General features: G+C 39.0%; 1 protein-coding gene across 1 annotated transcript; it reads left to right on the forward strand.

The window, feature by feature from the left end:
• Nucleotides 1-4,031: 4,031 nt before the first annotated feature.
• On the forward strand, nt 4,032-17,517 carry OTULIN (OTU deubiquitinase with linear linkage specificity). Its single transcript, XM_040550308.1, is given in 12 exon segments — nt 4,032-4,054; nt 5,004-5,335; nt 8,164-8,240; nt 9,076-9,149; nt 9,959-9,982; nt 10,387-10,441; nt 10,444-10,529; nt 12,898-12,989; nt 12,991-13,021; nt 14,323-14,419; nt 14,422-14,591; nt 15,892-17,517. Coding segments are annotated over 11 exon segments (921 nt in total). The 5' UTR covers nt 4,032-4,054; nt 5,004-5,315; the 3' UTR covers nt 16,087-17,517.
• The last annotated feature ends 1,862 nt before the right edge of the window (nt 17,518-19,379 follow it).

Genomic DNA, 19,379 nt, shown 5'->3' on the forward strand with positions numbered 1-19,379 from the left:
CCCTCCACCCCGGCTAGCCACCCCTATATATTGTTCAGCATGACGTCAGATGGTATGGAATACCCCTTTGGCCAGTTTGGGTCAGCTGTCCTGGGTCTGTCCCCTCCCAGCTCCTGCTGCATCCCTAGCCTGCTCGCTAGCAGGACAGAGAGAGAAGCTGAAAAGTCCTTGGCTTGGTGTAAGCACTGCTCTACAACAATTAAAACATCAGCATGTTATCAGCGCTCTTCTCATTCTAATCCAAAACATAGCACCCTGCCAGCTACTAGGAGGAAAATTAACTCTGTCCTAACTGAAACCAGGACAGCATTGATTGCAGAATGATGCAAACTTCTCTCCTACCTGAACTTGAAAACATGTGCGTGTAGGAGGCACCAAAATATAACAACTCTGTGGAAGTGCATGACATATATTCATAACATATATTCTAATGCAGGAAAAGGGATAGTACCTTCAGAAGTGTGTGCCATATATAGGAGAAAAATGTACATTTTATGAATTATGTTGTCTGTAATAGGTACTGGAGTAAGGTATTTAGTTATTTGATGTTATTCAGTCTGGATAATGAGCAACACCAATAAAATGTAAATTGTCTGCCATGCACATTAATTCAAATCCTACACATTCCAAATCTTCAGACTTTGTGGTTGGGTCATAACTATCTTAATGACAGGGGATGTAGCAAACCTCTGAAAGGAGAGCACCTATAAGGAACAACATTTTATGTACTGTGAAGCACTGTTACTTTGTTCAGGTGTATGAATTATACTGTTCTGTTTCATCAAGAAACAAATTACTAGATATAGTTTATCCAGACAAAACTGTGTTTGTGCTCCAAACAGAGACTTTCCACTTACAAAATTGATTTATAATACTCTCAGGCTCTTGTATGTTATTCTCAGACTTTCATCAGAGGGAATATATCAGTGCACCATGAAAAGATGGCTTTATAAAACGTCCTCTGAGCTCTGTCATCTGGTAACATTTCGCTCTGGGCTGACAGAACTGGGTAAATTTCACTGCATTGATTATTGTCAGTGTTGTACATTTCAACAGTGCTAAAAATATGGACTTCAAAATAAAACTAGGAACCAATAAACAAGGAAAGTGGATTTTGACAGTACCAAGTACGTGAGGAGTAGGGAGCATGTCTGCACGGACAGATACCCTACTGTGCACATTCATAGAGTTCAGATAAAAAGTGAATATGCAAAGCTAAAGGATCAGAAAGACTTGGCAACAAAAGAAAGCTAAGAATACAAACCAAACTGAATGGAAACAAGTAGCCTCAAAGGAAGAACATCTTCTAGGATAACCTGTTGGAACTAGTTGTTGTTTACACAAATTGTCTTTGAGCAAAAACAAGTTTCATAATGCAGAAATTCAAACGAAAGCAGTTGTAAGGATTCTGTAAAATTGTGAAGAAATTCTGAAAATAACAAGCCTATAGGTAGGGGAAAAAAAAAAAAAGAGGAAAAAAGGTTAAAAATAATACAGTAAAACAAACGATCCAAAGTTAAGAAGAACAAAGTGCATTCTTTTTGCACAAAGTGAGAGTTAGAGTGAAGAAAACAAACGGTATCTAAATGGATAAATGAATGCATGAATTAAGGCAGACTAGAATCTTATCTTGGCATCGGTCTCACTAACAATAATAGATACTGAGTTTTCACCAAGTTAAAAATAAATATACAATATTAGAAAGTGTTTAGAGGATGTCTGTTTGTAAAGGCTGACAGAAATGATTGTGCCTGCAAGGTAGAGGCTCTGCATCCTGAAAAAACAACAACAAAAAACACCACACACACACAAAAGGGTCTCACATGGAAGAAAACTTCATGACTTTACACTCAAGCCCTTTTGGTTTTGAACTTGGTGGTACTTGTTAAAAAAAAAAAGTGTTGCTGTGTTTAATATACTGTATTCTAGGCATATTCTATAGAAATTCCTACTGCAGATTCATTATACCAGTTTTTATTTCCTTCAACTTTAAATTATTTTGTATTGTTCCACTCTCTTCAACTGCTAATGTATTCAGCCCCTGAGAAGGGGGGGCTTTATGCAAGACAAAGCTATTCTTTGAATCTCTGGATCTTGGAAAGCAATGACTAATACACAGCTCTTCTGCCACACGTTTGTGAAATGTGTCATGGAAATTCCAGTTACTTCCAGATACTGTGTACCTATGCTAAACCTAAAAATACCTTTGCTAAGATAACAAATGTAATACGTTGTTGACAAGAGGCAGAAACCTTATGCTTAGTATTTTACATAAAGACTGAATTGACAAATATTCTCTTGAATGACCTTTATCAATTCAACTACAGAACGTACCTAGTTGAAGATTATTAACTTTTTCCAGTTGTTTTTGTGGGGGGAGCATTAGGTGGAGAGAGTGGACTTTTCTGTTGAATTTATTTATTCAGCCAGTGATTACATTTGGATTTTTTTTTTTCAATTAATGCAAACACAAAGTTTTATCAGGAACATGACTACTTTGGGGATTTAATTTTTGTCTTTTTGTGATGAAGAGAAAAGAAAAAGTTATAATTGACATAAATCACATCTGTAAGTAGATAAATACTAAATGCAAAATAAATTCAAGACTTATAAGACAGGCACCTGTAATGACTCTTAAATGCTACTGAATATAGATTATTTTCATTAAAGGAACACGGGAAATGGGTACATTTCAAGTGGACTAGCTTTTGGAAGAGGAGTAATTCTCAAATGCCCAGTGTGAAACAAGAATGCGTTATGAGTCAAAGCAGCAGGTCAAACAGTTGTTCAAAGAAAAGCATTTTTCAAAGGAGATATCATTGTCAAGAGCAATCCAGCACAGATTTAATCTGGGAAAAGAAGAGAAGTGATTCAAAAAAAAATAAGGTAATGCTTTTTTTTTTTTTTTTCCCTCAAACATTCATGATAGTTCTTTGTGTCTCAAGAATAAAAGAAACAGATTTTTTTTTTTTTTACAGAAATGTCCATCAGTTTATGTAACTTAAAATGAGTAACATCGCAAATTGCTTGTTATTGTCATTTTGTCTTTCTATAAGTCTTAATTACTACCTAACCTCCTGTCAGAATGCTTGTGGTTATTTTTCCCCAGTCTTAGCATAGCTTAGCATTACACAGAGAATGTATATTCATGTGAGGGAAAATGAATTGCTGAAAGATGAATACTTTTTTTTTTTTTTTTCCTGGCATCTTCAGTCCTGATTTCAAGGTGAAGTCCCCCCAAAATGCTCACTTAAATTGACTTTTTTCTACCAAAGGTGGTCCTTTCGGGACCCAGGAGTTGGACTCGATGATCCTTTTGGTTTCCTTCCAACTTGAGATATTCTATGAATCTATGATTTTTCTACTTTTTACTGTTCTGGATATTACTTGTTTTAATAGTATTGGGTATACTTAACTGAGTAACATGTATTTTAACTTTGAAAGGTTTATTTTTTAACTTGCTCAGCAGCGCTCTAAGGCCAAGGATTTCTTGTATTTACAGCTTTGTTTGAGAGAGGATCATTAAAAACACACCTTAAAATCAAGGTCTAGGCTTGAATCAATGTGGTGATTATTTATGTATTTATTTGTTTGTTTATTTATTTATTTATTTTCTGGAGGAGGTGCTTCCTGCCTCTGACAAACTCCATATGATGGCTGTCACCTGTGCATTATGTTTTACAGTGCTGGCATTTTACAGGGGGCATCTGACAACTGGAAAGCAGCTCCCCCATGTATTTAAAATAATCTATTGCTGTAAGCAAGGATTGAGGGTTTCATGTAAATCCTTTTACTTCTTGTAACTGCAAGCCTTTTCGTTTTACACTTTATTGGAAGGGGAGGAGAGGAAGCCCCTACACCCCGTGACGGACGGATTCCCAGCAGGTACCCTCTACTCCCTCACAGGGCCGCCGCCATGTTCGCGGCCGGCCACACAGCGCGGGGGCGCGCATGCGCCGGAGTCCCGTGCGGGCTCTCCGCATGACGCCGGACCAGCGGCGCTGGGCCGGAAGATGGCGGCGGTCGGGACGGAAGCGGCGGTGGAGCGGGCCCGGTGCGGGCGGCGGCGGTCGCTGTAGGCGGGCGGTTGGGTCGCGGCCGGCCCCGCGGCCATGAGCGGCGGGCGGGCGGCGGCCTCCTGCCCTCCGCGGGGCTCCGGGCGGCTCCGCGGCCGTGGGGCGCCGGGAAGGTGAGGAGGGGCCGGCCGCCGTGCCGGGGGTGGCGGCGGAAAGAAAGGGGCGTGAGGGCACGGCGGCGGGGGGAAGGAGAGGCTGTGGCGGGGGGGCTGTGAGCTGGGCGCGGAAGGACTTAAATAAACTATTAAGTATAGCGGCTGGTGATGGCAGGTCGGGGGTGTCCGCCGCGTGAATTTGGTAACTGCACACCAATCCTCCTTTTTGCGGGGGGGGGGGGGGGGGGGGGGGGGGCACGTAACAGTTTGACATAAATACTTGTGAGGGCACATCCGAGCCTTTGGAGAACTTATTAGAAGGTGTCACAGGAGCTTATTTCACAGCGGTTTGGGAAATATTCTGGGGTAAACAGCCAGCACTGGTTTTTGCATTGCACCGGGGTTATTGCTTAATACGGCGTTTCACAGAGCACCGCCTGAGTTTGTCAACGTGCTCCTCTTGCATGACTGATCCTTGTTTCATTGGGATTTCTTAATTATCTTAATTATCAAGTGTTCAGGTGATAGCGTCCCTTGGGGAAAACAAGTGTTCAGTCAGGGCACTAGTCCTAGCGCAGGTAGTTTTTTGAGGAACTGGCACAGAACTGCTTCAGTGAGAACTGATCGCCTCCTCCTGCGGAGAGGAGTTTGGAAATAGTTTGGGTACTGTTAACTTTACCAAGCTCTTCTGGATTTTGCTCCTCCTTTTAGATAATTTAAGTAATATCTGAATGTCCAGAGTATAAGTTAACTATTGAAATATTGCAACTTTCTTAAAACATGTGCTTTTGCTCTACCACGAGAGATTCACGTATGTCTGCATTCTTCAAAGCCAGGATAACTTTCAGGGATGGATGACAGAGCCACTCAGCCATTCTGCCAGGGCAGAACAGCTGCAGAAAAAGAGTACTGCGATACAGATGATGAAGCATGAAAAGGAAGCTGGTGTTCCTTCTAATGAATTTGGCTCAGCAAACGCAGTTACTGAGCAGAAAGGGCAATCTACAGAGGAAATGAGAAAAGAGTACATATACAGAAGTACTGGGGGACCTGAGGAGACAAATAGGATTACATCGCTTGCGACAGATGAGGATGCTTCAAGAAATTGTGAAATATATTTACCTGTGTCTGTAATCCTTCAGCAATGGAGATATCTCTGGACAGGTGAGAATTTTTTAATATAGAATCTTTTTCCCATAAAAAGGGTACCTTCACTTTATGAAATTTTGCTAAGAAATTCACTTTCAGAGGTTCCAGTGAGTTGGTGTAATCAGCCTAAATGTCAAATCTTGAAATTTATGAAGGCCACCTTCACCCTTCGGCCAGATGGCTTGTTTTAATCTTTGTATTTTTTTTAGTGCTTTTTAGTCTTTCCCTATCTAAGGGAATAATTGATCCAGTACTAAGTTCTTTGAGGATAGAAACTGTAAAAATTAAAGGTGGGTACTCTGGTAGCTTGTTTTTAATGTTGCAGACACTTTGCCAGGTGTAGTGCTGATAACAGGAGAAGGCTTTTTTAATCCTAATGCTTTAACCACTGCTTGTTTTCTGTAATAGTGAAGACTGTATTTGTTCCTGACTCCTCCTGTTGTTTCACTTAATGTGTTATAGCTTTATTCAGAAGTCAAACTGTTTTTATAAGTCTCTTGCCTTACAAGAAGTAAGGCTGAAGTCAAATATGTAAGTTTATTCCAAACTTTTTTCATTCTCATTTTTTCATTTTTTTTCATTCAATTGTTCTTTTCCATCTGTTATTTTCACTACTGTCAAATATTGTGAAGATTAATGGGAAAGGGTTTAGTTTCTATGTTCTTGGTTCCACAAGTTTACTTAACTGAATAATCACTAGGCTAGAACAATGCAAAGAAGCGTGCTCTTCTCTGAAATGAAGTGTCTGTGCAGATGGATTGCACCTCTTAGCTACCTTCATTTCACAACAGCTCAGGTAAATTGCAGTGCTTTGTTTATGCTGGGTGTTAGCTGTCAAGTAAACTGCTAATGTTGTTATGTTATCAACTCCCAGAAAGAAAACAGTATCATCTGCAGGAGGAAACATCACACTGCTAATTTGACATCAAACTTCTTTGACCTTACTCAGTTTACCAAGATGAGCACTGTTTTCTCTTAGTAATCTAAATGTATTCAAGACCTGTATCCCAGAGCAATGCTCCCCCAGTCCCATTGGATTCCTTCTAGAAGCAGGTTCATGCTCAGAGGATGAGGTTGTTGCATTATATTTAAATATTTCTTACTGCATTTAGCCTGTGTATAAGCTAGGCTAGGGATCACTCTTGTTGTTGGGTAACAAGTTCTTATTTTTTCATTGTGTTTTCAAGGTTATCAAGTATTCTTGAAACTCTTCGCAAGCATTGTTGGCCCTAAATTTCTGGTGAGAAATGAGATCAGGTGTAGAAATTAAGGTTTGCCCAATGTCACACTGTAACAAGGATAAGGACTTTGGATATGTATCTCTGAGACTTCTCAGCAGATAGTGGTCTTTTATGGGGGACTACATCTATTGTTTCTGTTTTAATTTATAGTTTTTAGTATTGTTACACATCAGATTTCAAGCAGCTATTTGAGCATCCAGGAAACCCAGCTTGAAAGTTGAAGATTGGAAATTTGAGTAAAAACTAAACTGCACCTTCACAGGACTGCACTGTAGGTGACAGTTTCCTGGTATCAACCTATATTTCCCTTTATGTTGAACGTTTTTCTTGTTCTCGAGGGAAATATATGCAAATGGGTTAGGAACGTTACTTTTTTTTTTTCCCCTTCGTAAAAAAGCTAATTTGGATATAAAGAAAAGGAAACACAGAGCCGTAATTTACAATGTATTATTTAAACTTTAATGAGAGTAACTTACCATCTGGCTACACGCAGCCTGTCCTTATGGTTTTCCTAACTGCTTGTCCTCCTTCCATTGTGTAAGATGAGGCAGGGTCACTGCCTTTATTTCTTTCTTGTCTTTTGCAGGCAAACTGGGGTTTTGAGTAACATGTTAGAAATCACCAGTAGTAGTGGGGCAACGAATAATAATCTTACACTTTTTTTGCACATGTACTTTCTCCAAAATACAAGCTTTCAATATAACCTTCTCCAATTAGTGGTAAGTCTAAATGAATTAGTAATATGTTTGGTGATACACTTTTTTCCAAGTATTTTAGCTGTGAAACTGATTTTCAAAAGTTTATTTATTAGGTGTTATTATTGTCCAATCAAGTTTAGAGGAGTGTGTGATTTACTGTCTTTTTTTCTTGAATGCTGCATGGGCCTCCATTCCTTACAGTAATAGTCACAGCTCAGATTTGAGATCTCTTCTTGATAACACTGGGTTGTGCACAGAAACCATGTGCTTTCAGGCCATCTTTTCCTCCTTTGTGGTTGTAACTTGAGTTCTGAGTATGTGCATATACGTTCACATGGAGACTCTTAACTCTTAAGACAGCATACTTCGACCAAAAAGCAAAAGCTCGTATTACGGCAGAAATGTTTGCCTGGTTGTGAATTTTGTTTCAAGTTGTACCATTCAAACCAGCTGAAGATAGCCAGCTGCTGTTTATCGTGATGTTCTGTTGCATATTCTGCTCGTTATTAGGCATGTTGTTCAGCCCCTGTGGAATAGAAATATAAAGCTCTTGTGGGTAATATGTTTTTAGTTGCATGCAAAGGTTGCAGTATTCATGTATACAGATTAATAAGGCATTTTGGCTTTTATTGTTTGCTAATTTGTAAAAAGTACAATTATAAAGGGGCTTTAGCACTCTGTCATCTCCATACAACCAGCAGAAGAGCAATTCAGACAGTTTCATTACTACCATGGGTGTTATAAATAAGAGTTTTCTGCAAATGTGTAAGATGGAAATCAAATGAAATTGATATAGTACTTGGAGAAAGACATAAGTGTTTGCCTGTGGTGATAAAGAGGGGTAAAAGGTAAGTGACTACAAGACTTGTGCTGTTACATGACGTATGTGTCAATTTTATTGCAGTGAGGAGGACATGTATCGTGATGCAGAAGAAATAGAGAGAGAGAAAATACTACTTGTTTGCAAGACGAGCTCTTCAGGTATGTTTGAACGTTGTGTGGCATTTCAATTACAGCATTACAATTAACTGTAGCACTAATTTGTAACGATTCAAGACCTTCATTTCCAGTGACTTTTGTGCATGGATGTCTGTGCAATAGAAGTTACTTATCGTGACTGATTACATTGTACACTTTTAATTCACAAAAAGATCACTTGTACGCAAATCTAGTTGTTCTTTGTATATTTTTTTTGTTTCTATTGTTACTTTACGAGAGAATGTGAATCCTTTGGAAAGCGGTGATACAGCCTATGTTATGACTGTTGTGTTTGAGAATTACTGATTTATATACATTATAGAAGCATCTGTTGTTGGGCACCCCTGATAACCTTACTCCTATTTGTTTAGGTGCAAAGGCTGTTGGGATTCCAAGAGAACCATATTTTTTTCTTCCCAGCATATTCAGGAAGACCTGTTGTCTTTCTTCCTTATAGTCTGGCTTCTGAAAGAAGAGGAGAAATTTCTGTTGAACATTTTTTTTCCTCTGATTTCTCTGCTAAGATGATGAAGAGTATCTTAATAATTTCTCTCTTTGCCAGTTAGTATTTTGGAAGACAGGAGCAGAGTGTTCTCTGTTTTGTTGAACTAAATCCTTCTTTTTGTTCACTTGTCATTCTCAGAGCAAATGGCTTTTTTTTCTGGCTACAATACTAATAGCTACATAGTAGTTATAAGTTATGCTGCCAGTCTCTTTGTGCACCAAGGTGACTTTAAAGGGATAGCATGTATTTAGAAGTCCAAGTCATAATGCTTTTTCTATGTTGTTCTGTTTCACAGTTCTCCTCAGTGTAATCTTGTCTATTCTATATTGACAGAATATAAACCAAGTGTTGCACCTGAAATGGATATCATGGAGTATTGCAGAAAAGAATGGAGAGGAAATACACCAGTAGCGAAAAGGATGAGAAAGTATAAGTTCTACTTTCTTACTTTTATTGGGCTTTTTGTTTGTATTTCTATGTTTCATAGATGGTTTCCTCTGCAAAAGACCTTTAAAACAGGAAATGCAACAGCAATATTTTTCAGTGTCTAGTCGTAGAAGTGGCTAACAACTGGAAGATGGTTTTGTTCATACTTGTTCAAATGGTATTTTTGACAAGGATACTCATGGTAATATTAAAATAAAAACCCTAGACTGTTCTTCATTACTGTTTTCAACTTAAATTTGGTTTATTGCTGTGAAATGATAATCACAAGGACTATTGAGATGGCAGAGCAGTTGGCCAAAATTTTTTGCAGAAGGAAAGTAACTGAAGTAGGTGAATGACTTGATTTTTAAGATGGGGAGCTGATGAGGATCAGGCTTTTTTCTTTAATTTTTCCTGAATCTCTTTTTCTGTAAGTTTTGGACATTTTTAAATTAATTTTGAGCTGGAATGTTATAAAATAAGAAGACTGGTTTTGGTGTTCTTTTCTTTGTTTGAAATGGTGTTGTGTGGGGAACTTAGCGGTATGTATGAATTAACCTGAAATACTTTGTGTAAGTCAAAATATCCATGTGTCATCTTCAAGAGGTTAGTAAGAATAGAGATGTAGAGCTCTGTAAATGAGCTGTAGAGACACATTAAGCTTCAGAATTTGCATTTCAATGTTGCACCCTGTTACGCATGTATGTCTGGGAACAGCAGGGAGGGGACAAATGTGCTGAGACGTGTCAAGGTATTTCAGTATAAACACAAATTTTCCCTAAGGCAAAAGCAAGCTACATGTGACATGTATTGGGTAAAATGGCATAAACTACTGCTGAACTTCTTGTGAGCATGCTGTGTGTTTAGGTTTACTTTCTTGTGTGTGTGTTTGGATTTTATTTGAAATCTAAGTAGGCTAGCTACCTACATTTCAAAGATGTTTCTGCAGTGTAGTCAAATAAATGCCAAACCAATTATCTACTTCAGTTTCATTGGTTTCTCATTTGTTATTCAGCAGAGCTAAAAGCAAAAAAGCATAGTTTGATATAAAAGCATACGAACTTTGAAAACATTTAGTAGATTAAATCTTTTTTAAAATATTTTCATTTGGATGTTCCTACTCTAATACATTTTACGATACCAGTGCCTTGAAATATCTTGGTACCTTGAATTGTTTAATTAATGCTTTCATGTTATTTGGATTTTGTGTTTTCCTAGGGATATGAAGCAGTTGCTCAGAAATTTGCATCAATAAGGAGAGTACGTGGTGATAACTATGTGCTCTCAGAGCAACTCTCTTCCAGGCACTAAGTCAAGCTACTCAGCTACCAACCTGGCTGCAGAGTGAGGATTTTACCAAGGTATGTGTCAAACAGATCTTCTGACAGTAGGGGTTGTTGGGTTCTAACCTGTTGGATAATTTAACATTGTATTTCTCTGTTACATGCTCACTCCTCAATATTGCTTAAACTGAGAAGTGTAGTGTCGGTTGTGTTGTAGATTTACAGTGATAGCTTCAACCTGAATTGAGTCCAGGTCAACGTAGTTTCCAATGTATAATGAATGAATGTTGTTATGCTGACTGTAATGTAAATTGTCTTTATTTTGATTTCTTCTTAGGGCGTGTAATATGGCAGTGAAAGGTTCCCCCTAAAACACCTGGCTGTAAAAAAAAATTATAGAGAACTTATTCTAAGCACATCTGGAAAAACATCTTTTTAAAATTATCATGTATTTTTGTGTGCCATAGATGTTCTCTCTAGAAATTGGATTAACAAATTGGATGCTGCAGGCTTTTTGGAATGTGTGGTAACCTGTGTCTTAAATGTTACTTAAAATAAGTATATGAGCAACTGCAATCTGACATGAAGAATAGTCCTTCTGGAGCATTGATGGATAAACACAGTGTGTTTTTGTTAAGAATAGAAGAAAAATATTCCAAAAATTGTCTTGTGTTAACAAAGTCTGTTGGTGCTAATTGAATATGGAAGAAACATGTAAGAAGCTGCCTATATGAAAGCAGCCTGCTTTAGGGGAGTAAGTTTCCAGTTACCCAGGTTGCTGCTAGAAATATAAATGATGAACCTCTGACACGCTTGGTTGTAGGCCAGCGGTCAAGATCAAATGGTAATATTCTTATCGCTTATCACCTTCCTGTATAACTCGGTGCCATTTTAAATTTCTTATTGTGATCATTATCTTTACAAAAATGTCAGATGTTTAATTACTGATAAAAATATTTATGTGAAATGTTTCATACTGCAGCAGCACATCGTAAAAAGTTTTCCTGTTTGTAAAATTATTCTCCTAACTGACAACTCTTTAGACACTGTCAAACTATAGAAGATAGTTTCTCAGTGCTCTTTCAAAGAATTTGCATACATTTTCATGTTCACCTATTTTGTTGTTGTGATTCACAGAAGGAGTGTCATACTATGGTAACTAACACCTTTTTGAAAAGGCATACAAGTTAATAAAAAGGCACTGATTAAGATAAGCTGTTAATGCATCAAAGGCAGTAGCAGAGGGCATGTAAGAGAAACATGTGGTGACAGCTAGCAATACAACACCTTTTAAAAAAAAATATGACAATGGTGTTTAGATTCATGTGCACATACCTACCTATAGGAGTTGCTGGCAAATAATCTTTGATTTAGTTCCATGTATCAAATTAGTGTAGCACTGAGAAGGAATGGGGGGATTGCGTATCTGGCATTGAGTACTTGCTTGCCATTAAAGAGAACATACTATTAATTTGCAGTCTGGATAAAATGAAAACTGGCCGGTAATGACTGGTGGTATTCATGCTGCTCTAGCCAGACAGTTAATTTAATGTGAGGCACAAATTACTGTGCAAGCTCTAGCAGTGAAATGGTAACGCATAACAAATGAGGGCCAAAAACTGGGCATGCAACTGCCAATATTACACTCCTCTTGAAGGATAAAGCTCTTAAGTGAACAGGTGTAGCATGTGAGCAGTACAAAAGGCCGTTCTGAGGCTAAAGTATGATCTCATGCATCAACTAATCATAGAACATCTGAGTTGGAAGGGACCCACAAAAAGATCCTTGAGTCCAACTCCTAGGTCCCCAAAGGACCACCAAAAACCAAAAAATAAACATCAGACCATGTGTCTGAGAGCATTGTCCAAAAGCTTCTTGAACTCTGACAGGCTCAGTGCTGTGACCACATCCCTGGGGAGCCATCTTCAGGTTGTTCTTACAAGAAACCTTGTCCCATGGTGTTCTAATTAATGTTCCCTGAAAAAAAACAAAAAAAACAACAGTTTTCATGCTCTGGACTAAGCATTCAGAAAGAATTCTGGTTTATCTGGTGGATGTATCACCTCTTTAGCCTCTTTTGCTTTTGGTTCAGGGAAACTTTCAGACACAGTCACTGTTTTCTGCTGTTGGAGTTTAAAAACCAACAAACCTTGAGTAACTTAAGGTAATTTTTTTTTTCTGTTGCTTATGTATTGCTTAGATGAGGGAATAGTAACCAGTAGACCAGTATTCTGACCATTAGTCAGCAAGTACTATCCAGCCAGTTGTGTGTCAGTTGTGGTCATAGCATCACATCTGTTCAGGAAAACATAAAACAGATCATTTTAAGGTGAAAAATATATTGTATAAAATCATTTTATATATATATATGTATATATTCATGTGTAAGGCAGTATTTATTTCAAGATTTTTTGACTTAACTGCCTTTTCTTTTGTCTACTTCCAGCTTCCTGAGAACTTGTTGAGCAAATATGACTGGATCAAGCAGTGGCAGCTAAAACAGAAACTAGGCAGGAGATGGGAGAAATAAGTGATGAAATAAAAGAATATTAATGCTACTAAGGAAAAAGGTTGGAAAAGTACTTGTTTGTTCTTGGTCACTTGCAAATAAGAAAAATGGTTGTGTTGATAGTAGTGTATTACTTAGCCCCATTTTCCTTTCCCTGGCCCCCTGAAACTCTGGAATCTACGTAAAACTCTTCAGTTGTTCATGTTTTAGTGTTTATGCATATTCTCTTTTCAAAAGACTTTTAAAGAATATTTTGAAGGCTGCATTCAGGCAGGTTGGAAATAAATGCTGTTTTGGATTAACAAGCAGAAGTAGCCAAGCACTACACGGCCTCTCTCAGAACAGGGAGAAAATATGATAAGCTTGTGGCTTGAGATAAGAACAGGGAGATCTCTTGTCAACTGCTGTCATGGGCAAAACAGACTCAGCATTGGGAAAATTACTTATTGCCAATTAATGAGGGACTAGAGCAATGAGAACTAGAACCACCTTATTCCCATCCACCTCTTCCACCTCCCAGCCCAAGCGGCACTGGGGAATGGGGAATTGGGGCTGCGGTCAGTCCCTGACGCTTCGTCTGTGCCGCTCCCTCACGGTCCCTCTCTGCCCTGCTCCACGCGGGGTCCCTCCCACGGGATGCCGTCCTTCCCGAACTGAGCCTGCGGGGGCTGCCCACAGGCAGCAGCTCTTCAAGAACTGCTCCCACATGGCTCCGTACCACGGGGTGTCCCTCCTGCACAGACCTAGGGGTTTGCAGGGCTTTTTCTCACTCCTCTCTCCCAGCTGCTGTTGCCCAGCAGGATTTTTCCCTTTTTCAATCTGCTCTTCCAGAGGCCCACCCAACGTCGCTCACTGGCTTGGCCCTGGCCAGCAGCGGGTCCCTTTTGGAGCTGGCTGGAGCTGGCTCTAATGTGACATGGGGCAGCTGCTGGGCTCTGCTCACAGAGGCCACCCCTGCAGCCTCCCTTCTGCCAAAACCTTGTCACATGAACCCAATACAAATATGCATTCTGAATAACTGAAATGTAAAGAGTATGAAAAATGTAGGATTTATGACAGGAAACAAAGAGCCTGTTGCCTTTCTCTTTCGACAATGTGTTTTGCCACCTTGTAACGATTTCCAACCTTCCCCTGTTTTGCTCTTGTTAAGGACTAACACAAAAACAGACTAACCCAGCTTGACCTTGACAGAGCTACAGCTGTGAAAATACTCTAGAATGTTTTTTAAAAAGGTACAGAGCTTTTTCAGGTTAAATTCTGAGTGCATATGCTCAACATCTGACAATTCACAAGTGGCTTTTTGCAGCTCCTGCACAGTGATGGCTATTGATACATGTTGTGTGTGTTTGTTTGTTTTTACAGTGGAAGTCTATAAGTGAAATCAAGGGTCCTATTGAGAAACAAGAAGCATGTGATAAATTGTTTAAAAATGAAGAGGAGGAGTACAGTCTGTATGAAGCTCTGAATTTTTGATGCTTAACACAGCCATTGAGTTATACAATGATGATAAAAATGGAAGGAGAGTTCCTGTTTTCTCATGGTTACTGTTTGCACGGGATACATCCAGCAACCCTTGTCAGTTAATGCATAATCATTTGAATCAAATAGGTCACAGTGGAGGCCTTGAACAAGTAAGGAGAGAGTGTTCTTACAGTGTTATTTTTCTGCTTGGAATTTTCAGTGGTTTAAGAAATTGTCCAGCTTTTGTTAGTCTGATCTTTCATTAGAAAAAGCATAGTAGAACGGTTTGCTTTTACTAAGAATCTGTAAAGGTCTTTTAAATGCTGATTCTTCTGTGGCTGATGACATTGGGGGTAAGTAACATCATGCTTTGGAAGTATGGTATTTATTCATAGTAGCTATTGCCTTAGTCTCTTAATTGTTAATTTAGGTGTTTAAAAATATGATAAAGCTAACACTCAAGTGATGAAGATCATGTGCAGTACATAGACTTGCTGGTTCTGATAAATTAATGGCACTTATTGCCTCATATGTTGCAGAAATGATATGCATATCACAAAAGCACCCCAGAACAAAACCTAGCAGTTAACGAGATGAATAGTCTTAAGGACTGTAGAAACATCTGTTTTAAAAATCCACGTGGTACATCAATTAAATTCAGTAGCTTAAAAACACTAAGAGCATGGGAGCATTATGTTTGATTTGTGTTTATTGGCTTAAAAATCTGGTAACCCTGGCATAGATGAGACAGGTTGCTACTACTGTTAAATTAGCTGATGACTTGCAAAGATGAAACTGCAGTGATTTTTGTCAGCAGTGATGTTTTTGCTGTCCACTTGGTCAGTAAGCAATGTTACGTAATTCCATGCTGACTAAACTTATTTATTTTGGTAATATTTGTTGTTGTAAATTGTTATTAGAACAGGGTATGCTTGTCACTGTAGTAGAGAAGATAGAGGAAGAAGCTGGAAAAATCTTCTGAATTCCCTTTGATATCTACAGGCCTTGTAAGGGCTTTCCATCTGCTGTTTATTGGCTAGAAATTCAGAGTACCCACTCTGAATTCCAAGTTCAGGGGGAAGGGTCATTGCCTGAAGCTGGTCCTTGTCTGGTTTATTGACTTAATGGGATGAGTACTGCTCTGAGAGACTGTCTTTCCTACCTGCTCATGGCAGTAGGGAAATGGAATTCTCTGTATAAACCAGTGTTTCCTAAGGACTTGTATCTTACTGTGACATTTTTGCATCTGAAGAACTCTATGTTAAAGGCTTGTATCGTAGAGCTATCTGTGCGCCAAGTTATGAATGGCTTTAATGATCAAGATACTGATCGAGAGGCGGTCACATACAGGCATTCACGTTTCTCATATTTTAAAATGACATCTGATCAGTATTAGTATTTTTTATAAGCAATATCTTGTAAATCTATGTTCGATTTTACATGCCATATTTCTGCTTTTTTCCGATGTAGGTGGAAATGTTTCTCCTTGCTTATGCTCTGCAGTACACCATCCAAGTGTATCGACTGTATAAGTATAATACGGATGAGTTCATCACGCTTTATCCCAATGACCCAGAGGAGGACTGGCCTGTGGTGACTCTCATAACTGAAGATGACAGACATTATAATATTCCAGTCAGAATGTGCCAAGAAACTATGTTATAAGGAAGAGATTTTTAGCAGACACACCTGTGCTTATTGAGGTTTCCAGTGCTGTTTTGAAACAGGATGATGATGAAATCTGTGTTATTAAATCTGCAACAACTTGAAACCCTTGTTTTAGAAGTTTACATCTGAACTAAAATATCAGATTCCGTTCTAAGAATAAATGAGTAAAAATTTTGGAAGCATGGCTTGTTACCAAAAAAAAAAAAAAAGTAAAAATACGGAAACTTCTGCAGTCTTGGTTTTTTTAATTTATTTTGAAGGGTTTACTCTGAATAGAAATGCAAAAGCTATAGACTTTCTTCTTTTAAGAAGATGCATGAGGCTTTGTAGTAGGACATGAGCTGACTTGTGCTCTCCGAAGTAATGAGGAACTTTTCTAGACACTTAAATTCATCAGTAAGCTGACAGTGTCCTGACTGATTTTGTAGTGCTGCACAGAAGCAATTTGTGTAAAACCTGGGTCTCGGGAAACAGTATAATTCTTTTGCAGTTGAAATTTTACATCTACCATGGTTTTTATGCTGTAAGAGAGATGCTTATTTGAAGTTCCTAATGCTTCAGGGTTTTTCTAGACATGAATATTGCATTTAGAAGCCAGACATTTGTTACACTGAAAATGAAGAGCTTTTCCGCTTTCAGCCCCTAGAGAGGATCATGGCAGCAGGACTTGATGATAAAGCAGTATAGACCCGTTTGTTAATAGGTGATGAATGCAAAACTGACACAGAATCTGTCTTCAGTTACAATAGCTGACAGGAGATGACCACCACATGCCCGCTAACTTACATGTCTGTTCATGTACTGTTTCTGTAATGTTAAGCTTTACTGGTAACTGCTGTGGAGAACATCAGGGTTTTAATTCACAAAGGCAGTGCTGTATGTGGAAGTAAATTTATGCTGTCACTTCTCTGCTTGTTGGAGGAGCAGGTGGGAGGTTCTATGTTTCTGCTTTCTGTGTTCAAATTCTTTCAATTGAAAGAATACAGAATGTGTCAGGTGCTGGCATAGCTAAAAGAAATACAACCTTCACCTTAAAGTGGAAGTTTGCCCTACAGATGATTGTCGTACAAGAGTGATGTTGATGTAATGCCAGTCATACACAGATCACCTGGCTTCTTTTGGAAGGTCTTATATAAAAGGGATAAGATTACAAAAGCTACTATTCATTCAACTATTCTGGAGGAAATGATATGCAAAACTTCAAAATCTTCTGGTTTTACTGAAAATTAGTGCATTAATTTTATTTTATTGTGAAAGATAATGAGAATGTATATTCACTGCATTCTAAAATGTTATTTAGATGCATCTTAATGTGGTCTGTCATGTACTCAGTGTTGTATGTTACCTTCACCTTGTAAAACTAGTCTGGTCTGTTCCAGAAAAGTTTCTGGGAGCTACAGCAAAAGCAAATAAACTCATCTGGCAGTATTTTGTTTCTTTGTTTCATGACGTGTTTTTGTCCCTAGCTTTTCATTTTTGAGTTTTTAACTTTGAAGTCCTCTTTCTGATTATTTACATCTTGAAAACTGCAGAACATAGTGATGTATGTAATTACAAGTAATTACTGGCTTGCTGCTTGCTTATGGATGGAAGAGGAAAAAACCCCACAACCTATTATCCAAGTAACACTGAAGGGGGAAACTAAAGTAGCTTTTCCAACTTACTAAACTCTGGTAAGATAGTTGCACTGCTGAATTAAATAACTGAAATAATCTAATCTTGGTATCTTTTAATTCTCACAGTTTTAACATCAAAATTAATCAACTGCACCATTCTTTAAAAACAGCCTTGTCATACAGTTGGAGCAGTGTGATACATAAGGCTTTTTAAGAGCTGGATTTGCAGGTGTACGTATGTAAACAATTCACATAGCTGGCCTGTACCTTGAACCAAGAACTGCAGGGCTGAGCACAAGGTATATGTATGCGTTGTCTTATACTGCTCCTGCAGAAATCAGCAAATGGTAGAAAAGCAGATGCTTTGTATTTTCCATGCATATTTTGGAAATAAATAATACACTTGAACCAGAGTGCTGTTGTTATACCACAGGCAACAGTCCAGGTGGTCCTGGGGCTTGCTCTCCTTGCATTGTACCCTGTGGGGACCACCTAGCTGTGGACAGAGCTGTATCAAAATGGAGCTGCAGTGTGTAAGGCAGCGCAGTGGAGGCTTGGTGTAGCTCTGAGGAGCTTGTGCTGAAACCAGCCTGATGGTGCCCTGTAGGGCTTGCCCCAGAACCTGCCTGCCTGGGGAGGTGCAGACGTGCTCGGTTCAGGACTGTAGCTTCATGCAGATTGTTGAATCACAACTGCCAAAATCCTGGCCAGATTTGTTTCTGTAGGACAGCAACAGCCCTACCATCAGGTGCTAGTGAAGGAGGAGGAGAGCAAGGGGAACTTGTCTCTTACCGGGATGGTGGATGTGATCAAATAACGCTTTGTAAGTGTTTAAAGCAAGCAGGGAGAGGGAGCTCTTGCACTGTATATCAAGTGCATAGCTCTGTTCATGCTCTGATGTCCCTAATAGTTGCGTCAGCTGTGCACGGTCTGCATTTTGTTGTCTTCTGTCCGCAATTGACATTTGTTCCCCCAGTATGCCAGTTGGCAGGACAGGACTGAAAATGTTTTAAGATGACCAAATGTGCTTTATGAATACTCCCTTTTTTGGTAATGGTGGAAGTCCACAGGGAGCATGTGTTGGAAGCTTGCCCCTAGATGAATAATTGTACCATGACATCGAATAACAGGCTTTAAGTCAGACAGATGCAAAGAGCATTTTCATTTATAAATTTGTTGAGAAGGAGAATCAAGATAAGTGAAAAGGAAATGTTATTAACTCCACAGAGCTAAAAGTGACGTGGGGAATGTTTAGCATGGTAGAGGCCTCTTGGAAGAAGGTGATTGTCTAACCTCTTTTCCCCATGTCCGCATCAGTGCTGATGACTTACCCTTATTTCTGTTCCTGACTTCTATTCAAGCCAATGAGATGCTAAAAAAGCAACGAACCACATGATGCTTTGAGCCATTGAGGATCTAGGCAGTACTGACTAAAAACTGTTTTATCAGTGCAGCGAGGGAGTGTTGTGGCATACTGACGAGAAGTGGAACATTGAATGTCATTGCCAGTCGTCTTCTCCAGAGGACCGTTTCCCCAGCTTTGCAGCCTTTTTGGAAATACGTTTTGTTTTTTTTTTTGCTGTTTTCACACACCTGCCAAGGAGGTCTCTGAAGCGATATATTTCATTCAGGCTGTTGCAGCAGGCAGCAGCTGCAGGGGCCGCCTTTATCAGG

Source organism: Cygnus olor, chromosome 2, assembly GCF_009769625.2.
Source record: "Cygnus olor isolate bCygOlo1 chromosome 2, bCygOlo1.pri.v2, whole genome shotgun sequence".
Taxonomy (NCBI): Eukaryota; Metazoa; Chordata; class Aves; order Anseriformes; family Anatidae; genus Cygnus; species Cygnus olor.